General features: G+C 40.0%; 1 protein-coding gene across 1 annotated transcript; it reads left to right on the top strand.

The window, feature by feature from the left end:
• Positions 1–4: 4 nt before the first annotated feature.
• Positions 5–8,039, top strand: LOC107090096 (discoidin, CUB and LCCL domain-containing protein 2-like; the record flags this gene model as incomplete). Its single annotated transcript, XM_015383282.1, has 11 exons — positions 5–109; positions 152–333; positions 418–458; positions 542–757; positions 1,897–2,021; positions 2,420–2,567; positions 4,819–4,968; positions 5,050–5,143; positions 5,217–5,266; positions 5,347–5,481; positions 6,481–8,039. Coding segments are annotated over 11 exons (1,635 nt in total), but the record flags the coding sequence as incomplete, so codon positions are not given.
• Between the last annotated feature and the right edge of the window lie 426 nt (positions 8,040–8,465).

Here is an 8,465-nt window from a genome sequence, read left to right as displayed (position 1 = left end):
TATTTTATTTTTTGCTCATCTTTATAAATTTTCTTTGTTACATCTTCATCCAAACTGTTTTTTCCGGTCTTCTGTCCGTCTAAAGCCCTTTCTACCACCAGAAATACTGGTTTGAGCGCCGCCTTTCAGTAAAACAGATAAAGGATGCTGGGTGAAGGTAAATGGCAGCCATCTCTCTTTCCTCTGTTTCTCCCTGCAGTCGTCCCCCCTGTGTGTGGCAGCGGTCCACGCAGGTGTGGTGTCCAACGCTGTGGGAGGGAGGATCCACGTGGTGAGCAGCAAAGGCATTCCTCACTACGAGGGAACACTGGCGAACAATGTCACTTCCACTGGGTGAGAAATACGGACGTGACAGGAAACCCGCCTCTGCCTCCTCCTGTTCGGTTCCACTTATCGCTTCTGTTTCTTTTCTTCCAGAGGAACTTTGTCTAACAGCCTCTTCACCTTCAAAACAAATGGTGAGGTGGTTTTCCAGGCATTTTCTTAATACTAATTATTCTTATGTCATTGTTTTCGCCTCATTCTTATCTATGTCTTCCAGGCTGCTACGGGACGCTGGGGTTGGAGTCCGGCGGTGTTGCGGACACTCAGCTCAGCTCCTCGTCCGTGTGGGACTGGAACACCACCGCCGGTCAGCCCCGAGTGTGGAGGGAATCCGGAGCTCGCCTGAAGAAGGCCGGGCTGCCCTGGGCTCCGTCACACAGCGACCAGCAGCAGTGGCTGCAGGTCGACCTCAAGAGGGAGAAGAGGATCACAGGTAGATCACACCTTCATGTTCCAGCTGTCTAACATTACCAGCAGTTTCTAAAGCTCTTCTTTATAGCTGTAATAGTTCATGCTTTAAAACGGTGATGCAGGAGTAGATCAAGTGACTCCTGAATGCTGTGTATGAAGTCCAAGGTTATAAATCCTGATCGCTCTCCTGTTTCCTGTCTGTCTACTGTCAGATGAAGGCGGAATGAAAAATCTATTAAAAACAGTCCTACTATGTTCAGAGACAGAAACTCTTCGCCTTTTTTATCAGGGGTTCATTACACTGATTGTTACACAGAAACTAACATAAAAAAAACCAGGTTTATGTTCAGATTTCTACAGAACTTGACAAAAAAACAAAATTGATCCTAAACATTGATAAGCAGAGTTAAAAACCCGTTTTCATGAATTCATCAGCTTTTTTCGTTTTGTGACTCCACCTGGTTCTGATCCAGCGACAGGAAATGTGACTAATGGTCTGCTCCAGCCCTGGTCTGACCAGCTGCCAGAAAAGCTCTGTTTTTAAAACCCAACATGTGTTTTTTGGACTGTTAACTTCTTCAGTTAAGCAAAGCTGAAGGCTCAACGCTGCCAGTTTTTCACCCAAAGATAAAGAAACAGCCTCGCAGTATCAGGCTAAAGGTTAAACAATACATCAAACACATATTAGCAAAATATCAGCGTGTGATAGAATTGGGCCGATGCACCGACCTGGATGATATCTTTGACCAACTTTAATGTGTTTTTAGTTTTCCTCATATTAACAAAGCCCTTATGTACTGATTCATTAGTAGAGTTATGCATTGGGATCAAGTAAAGGGATGTAAACATGTTTGACATTGTTTTTTTTTTTTGTTTAAACTGAAACTGGTATTTTTTTTTATTATATCATTTCTATCAAGTAGATTGGCTTTAAGAGTTGCAGCAGATCCTCTCACCAAACACTAATCACATTTCTTATCTTCTCAAAGTGGTGGAAGCACAGATGAGAAAATGATGGACAATAATAGGCAAATGTGGCGACTGATTGTTATTGCAATACTGATCCTTACTTATCCTCCACTGCAGGATTTTGTATTCTTGCGAGGCCCTAATCCTGATAATCATCGGTAACCTGATTGCTTTCCCTCTCTGTGCCCGTAGGGATCATCACCACAGGTTCCAACCTGAGCGAGTACCGGTACTTCGTGTCTGCATATCAGGTTCTGTACAGCAAAGATGGCAAGGTGTGGCATTTCTACAAGAACACTAATTCCACGCAAGACAAGGTAACAGAAAGAGAAATCATAAAACGCTGCTTGTTTATGCATTACGTTATTTTCTGTCTTTTTTCCCCTCTCTATTGGAGTAAATGTTTGAAGTCAGTCCATAAAGCTGCACTGCAGGAGGACTGTGACTCCCTATCAGCTGACTAAAAGATGTGGGTGGCAGGAAATGAGAGCAGGCAGGGGTTGGAGTTAAGTGCTGTGATGGACGAGACGGGACACTGGGGCATTAATAATGGAGGGATATGGATTGATTGGCTGAGATGCTGTCTGTGATGCTCTCTGTGGGGAGTTCTCACTCTCCCTCATTGTTGGAGGAGAAAAGTAGTTACCAGATTCATCAGTGAAGGGGGGGGGGACTTCTGGCTGTTGCATAAAAGGTTTGTCTTCTTCTATGGTAGATTTTTCAGGGTAATACCAACTACGCGGACAAAGTGAGGAATAACTTCATTCCTCCAATCGAGGCTCGTTTTGTGAGGATTAAACCCTCCTCATGGCATCAGAGGATTGCTCTCAAGCTGGAGCTGCTTGGCTGCCAAGTCCCTGAAGGTAAAAGGAGGATTGTTTTTTTTTTTTTTTTTTAAAGTTTCTGTTTAGTGCAAAAATATTCTTGTATCTTAAATTTTTCTGATTTGTTTTCTTTCTTGCTTTAACTATTAAGTTAACATAGTTTTGTGGATGCAGTCCTCCAGAGTTCTGATCTCTCTGGGACGCTATGGTTAAATACTAAATAAAGAAATGTAATAAAGAAAATATTAAAACATATATTCTATTAGGTTATTTTTCTAATAAACCAAAGTGTAATGCGTGATTCTAAAGTGGAAGAAAATAAATTAAAAAATGTTTAACCTTTGCTCCACATTAAATTAGAAATGTTGTGGTAAGTTAATATATTCCAAATCTTTACCATTTACTCATTAATGAAATCTACTAAAGCAGTTTTACAGCATCAAGCTTTTCTTTAGCAGCAGTTGATTGGATGATGGAAATACAGGACTGGGAGAAAACATTTTAGTTGCCTGAAAAGACTTGAGACTGAGGATGAGGAATAAAGGGCTGGTTATCCTCCCGCAGCAGTGTGTCACAGTGAGCTTGTCACTGATATTTTTCATTTATGACCAATTTTGAAGCGTGGTCTGCGCTATGTTATTCCACGCCACAGCGCAAGAGGGACAATCGGGAACTAGCTGTGGGTCTAGATATGGCCGAGGGCAATGAGGAAGTGGAAAATTTGTTGGACAACGGAGGGACATGAGCGTGAAAAATAGTCCTAGCGTTCTTCTAGCTGCTCCAACTTCACATGTTTTCCACAATGGCGGTCAAAACAAGCCGGTAACTCATAGTGTAGATGCCTTCTGTCTGCGTTCACCTACAATTTTGGAGAGATGCAGCAGAGTGTCTGCAGAGGGGGCACATTTGCATTCACTGCGACACACGCAGATGACCTGGTTTCCAAGTATAAATCAGCCTTAAACATGCAGGCGGAGCTTTATGGCTGTATGGCTGTGATAGATTAGGCTACGACATCTAATTAAGAATTTCTGCTGAGACTTTAAAATTCACCTTCTGAGATCTTCTCTGTCCAAGCTAACTGAGCTCCAGTTATTTTTTTAGAAGTGTGGGTAGAAATTCCTTACCAGCAGTAATGTCAGCCCTAGGTGGTTCTAAAACAAACATTGATAAATGCACAAATTCTAATTTTATCAGATTATCCATTGAAGAATCTGATAAAATATTAAAAAATTCTGTATTTTTTGTTTTCTCCTTTGTCTTCTTGCAGTATATAAAAATCACCATAAACTACAAAGTTTGTGGTCATGTGAATCATTTGAAGTTGTTTGTAAAACCCTGCAAGCAAGTGGGAAAAGAAAAACAAAAGAAATTTTGTTTGCTTAAATTTCTCTCTATATATGTTTGTTTTTGGCTCAATAAGCTCCATAGGGGAAAAGATGTTTTAGACTGAATAAAAAAAGTGTTAAGTAAAGTGTGAAACTTCAGGGTTTGTTATTTTAAATTTTATTTAATATTAAATTAAAAAAAGGTCAGATTTAACTATTTATTAAAAATGGGAAAAATGGATCGTAAAGTAGTACTGAATCGCCCCAAAAAACTGTAATTATATAAATAATGTATACTTTGATTCTTTTTTCCAATTCAAAAAATATATTGACTGTAATCATGAAATTGTTTTTAAAGTGCAAATTTATTTTACCTGTTGTAGGTACTTGTTATATAAAAGTTTTCTTTTTAATGTGTTTTCAGCTGTAAACAGGCTTTATTAACAGAACTCAGAAGAGGTTTTTTTTTTTTTATTCACAAAATTAATAGATTATTATTACCTTCTTAAGTGGCAAATATTTAGTTTTTTTAAAGCTTAATTTTCCAAAATTATCAGCAACATGCTCTATAATTACTTATTTCAAGTTTTTTCCATGTAATCTAGAAGCTGAAATTTGATATGTCAATGTATTTATATAAAAAAATTATATGGATTATATTTTATATATCTAAAAAAAAAAAAGCCCATGAAATGTTTGTGGCTCCAAATGAGTGTTATTAGTTGGTCAGAAGTCAGAACGGGCTTCTTGGATTAAAAGAGTTGCAGACGTCTGTATTAAAGCAGGTCATTCTGTCAAATGTAGGTTTTCCCTGTGGGGCTGTTGGAGCAGAAAACTTTTCACTGTAAAATTGTTAACTTAAACTTCTAGGAAAATGTGAGAAAATAAAATAATGTAATTTTAAGGTTTTATTGAACCTTTAACAGGTTTTAACTTCCAAAAATCTTTTTTGTTTTTGTCAGTGAGGGTGAGGACGGTTCCAAAACTTTTCACCACTTCTGGTTCTGGTCCGACTCTACCTCCTGTGAAGACGAAGCATCCGTCTCATTATGGTGAAACCACGCAAACCCCAGACATCAGGAACACGACAATGCCCCCTCACACTGGCAGCGGTAGATATGACTGCAATAAAAACTCTCACCTCCTCTGTGGCTCTTTGTTTTTGGTAGTTTATCATTTTTCTTTGCTCTTAGATGTTGTGTTGACGACAATTCTGGTACCCATTACTGTCACCATCCTGACCGCTCTGATCTTGACCGCGGCCTGTGCTTGCCACTGGAGGAATAAGTACGCATCTAATCAAACATCTCCTGAAGCTACACGTTTGTCCCTCCTCCTTAACCCTTTGTTCTCCTCCTAGGAAAAAGAGCGCAGAGGGAACGTACGACATTCCTTACTGGGATCGCACAGGTACGTCATCGCTCTGTCCGTAGTGAGTCTGGATGTGTGGTTATGTTGAAGCTCTGCGACTCGTTATTGATGTGCTGCAGTTTGGTGGAAAGGCATGAAGCAGCTGCTGCCCTCCAAGATGGTGGAGACGGAGGATTCAGTTCGCTACAGCACCCCTGAGGTCAGCCGGCTGCCGGGAAGGGGAGCCGTACCGGGACTGCACGCTGAACCTGCAGGTACATCTGGCTCTCTGTATGCTACCAGCAGGTCAACTTAGATTATTAATGCCTTAAAAAACAACAATGCTTGTAATTGCCTTAGTATTTCCCCCCCTGGTGGCCATTCGATAGAATGCTATTTGCAAATATTAGGTAAATGCATTTGACTTCATCATTTATCCATATTTACATGTAACTGCCTCACACTAAAGTGTAAAGGATTTCATAATAAGGTGCCTTAATTTAGACCAAATCCAGCTCCATGTTCTGTTGGTTAAATATTTTTAATCCAAAACAGTTAGCTGTCTAAACTGACATGATTCTCAATCAGAAAGAAAACTGCTTATTTTCCTTAAAACAATACTTTAAATTGATGAGTTTATTTTAAACTGTTATCACATTTAAAAAGCCAAACTTAATGTAGACTTTTTAAGGAGTTTACTTTTTTTAAATAAATGATAAAATGGGAAGAAAATGCTGTTTGCAACTTACTGCAGCAGCTCTGTAGTGTATGATCCAAAATACTCCACAGTAGTTTTTAAAACTCTAAATATGTATTTGTCAGACGTATTCTTCACCAAGTGTACATCGGTCAATAATCAGGGCTTTCAAAGGGCCAGTCGGTGGGTTTTATGACTTTAGGACCAGATCAGATTATCTGCAATACTACTGCACCATAAAGGTCAGAATCCATCAACAGAGGCTAAGCGGGGACCAGCCTGTGGTCTCTGGGTAACGGATTCAGCCTGGGTCTGATATGAAGATGTAAAAATCTGGTCTCAGACACACAGTGAGGAAAATAAGTATTTGAACACCCTGCTATTTTGCAAGTTACTTAAAAATCATTGATGGGTCTGAAAATGTAATTGTAGGTGCATGTCCACTGTGAGATATTATAAAAAAATATTGATATGATTTTTGGCAAAAACAAAGAGTTTTTTTGTGAACAAGTATAAATAATGTCAGAGTCGGGGATAAATACCTTAAAGGTGACGTTTTTCCTGGTTTTGTTTGCAGAGTACGCCCAACCACTGGTGAGCGGCGTGACAACATTAGGTCCACGTTCAACCTTTAAACCGGACGAAGGGCCCGAACCAGGATACTCTGATCCTGACCTGTATGATGCACCCATCCCACCCAATGTTTACCACCCCTACGCAGAACCGCTGCCATCATCCGGATCGGAATACGCTACGCCCATCGTCGTGGACATGGGCTGCCACCTTCCCTCCACAGTGCTTAACTTTGTGAGCTCCGGGCCGTCCTCGAAGCTCGCATGGACCGATGGCGGCCAGTCTGGGGGGTCGGTGTATGACACACCTAAAAATGCCAATGGACAGACCACGCCCACTCAGGATCTGACCTATCAGGTTCCTCAGAGTAAAACTCAAAATCCAGCGCCGTAGAGGCGGTCCAGACGAGCCCGGTGTGATGAAACAAGAAGAATCCAGCTGGGAGAGTTTGTGAACCTGCCTCGTCTGAAATGAACAATTTCTCTAACTTCAGCTGGAGACGTTTGTATTTCCTGAACTTTTCTAAGACCACAAACTGCTTGTGTGGCGCCTTTGAGTCCTATCACTGAAACTACGAAGAATGTGTTGGCGACAGGAAGGAGGAAGCTGACTACTGTTTGATAAAGACTTTGTCCCTGTTTGTGATGTGTCCATCTGTGCTCTTCTCAAGCTGTGATCTCCACCCTGACCCTCTACCAGATGATTTCTCCTCATTAAATCCCCTTCTATTGATTACATGTATCTCCTCCTTTATCAACCTGTTGCCATGGTGCGTTCTTGGACCATGCAGAGTGTCTTTATGGTACGTCTTATGTTTTAAAGCTTGAAATTGTTAATAGTTGTAATTCAATCACTGCAATCCTTTTAGGTCAAACGATTATCGGATATTTATTTTTATTTCACATCCTGCTGATATCGGACCGCACCCCCTTTTTTTTTTTTTACTCTGACTGTTAGCGGATGAATCTGTTGCACTGTTGTGGCCGACAGCGATATTTGTTTTTTTTTTTTTCTTTAGAAAACTTTTTGTCACATGAAGTGTTTTACATCCTTCCAGTGAATCTTACTGTTGGAGACCAAATGTTGCCTTCTGTGGTCAAATCTGTGCCAACATCACAAGTTCAGCCAGTCTTAAATCAAGAGTTTAATGTTCTTGCAGGTGGTTTGTCCCGTTTATTGTGATCGTCGAGTGTTTCAATCTGTGCTGAAGAGTTTAGATCAATTGTATTTTGATTTCTGTGTACATCAGTGTCTAAACGTGCATTATTGCGTGTTTTTTTTTTTTTTTTTTAAGCCATTCGTGGTTCAGACGTTTAAATGTTGCACCAGAAAAGTGCATTCCTCTCCTGCGCGCCCGTGGCACTGATCTGAGCAAACACTGGGTGACAGGAGGGCAGATGGCGGACAAACGTACGTCAAGCTGCTTCATATTTTCACAGAACAGCAGCCTCAGCTGTGCGAAGGTGTGCCACTGTCACACGCTGATTGTGTTTATTAACCACAGAGTGATTTATGGAGATTAAAGTTCCCTGGTTGCATAAGCTGAGAAATACTGTCTCACATTTATTTGGGGGGAAAAAAGTTTTTTTTTCATGTATAAGAAAGCATTTATTTCAATGAACAATTGCACTTTAAGTTCAGACATGATACATAATAAGATGCATACATAAATAAGATGCATCAGAGAGGATCAAACAGATTCCTCTTTCTAGTTTGGTAAAACTTTAACCAGCTGATACTGATTGCTCCATAAAAATCATTTGAAATGTTTCCCTTCCTGTTGTGAGGCATCACCATAAAACTAAGGCTTTTAAAATGATTCAGCTTTTATTTTTGCTTTTAAAAGAAAAAGTCCTTCATTTGTTCTGTTAATTTTTAATCTTTTCTGATGAATTTCACTTAATTTTATTTTTCTCAAATCTGTAAAGTCGTAGAACTTCCTGATGCTATAAGTAAGCCTGAAACAATCAACTCATTTAGTAATCGATA

The sequence above is a fragment of the Cyprinodon variegatus genome, unplaced genomic scaffold (genome assembly GCF_000732505.1).
Source record: "Cyprinodon variegatus isolate N-32 unplaced genomic scaffold, C_variegatus-1.0 Scaffold281, whole genome shotgun sequence".
Classification (NCBI taxonomy): Eukaryota; Metazoa; Chordata; class Actinopteri; order Cyprinodontiformes; family Cyprinodontidae; genus Cyprinodon; species Cyprinodon variegatus.
The sequence above is the reverse complement of the archived record's forward strand: the minus strand, read 5'-3'. Positions and strand labels throughout refer to the sequence as shown.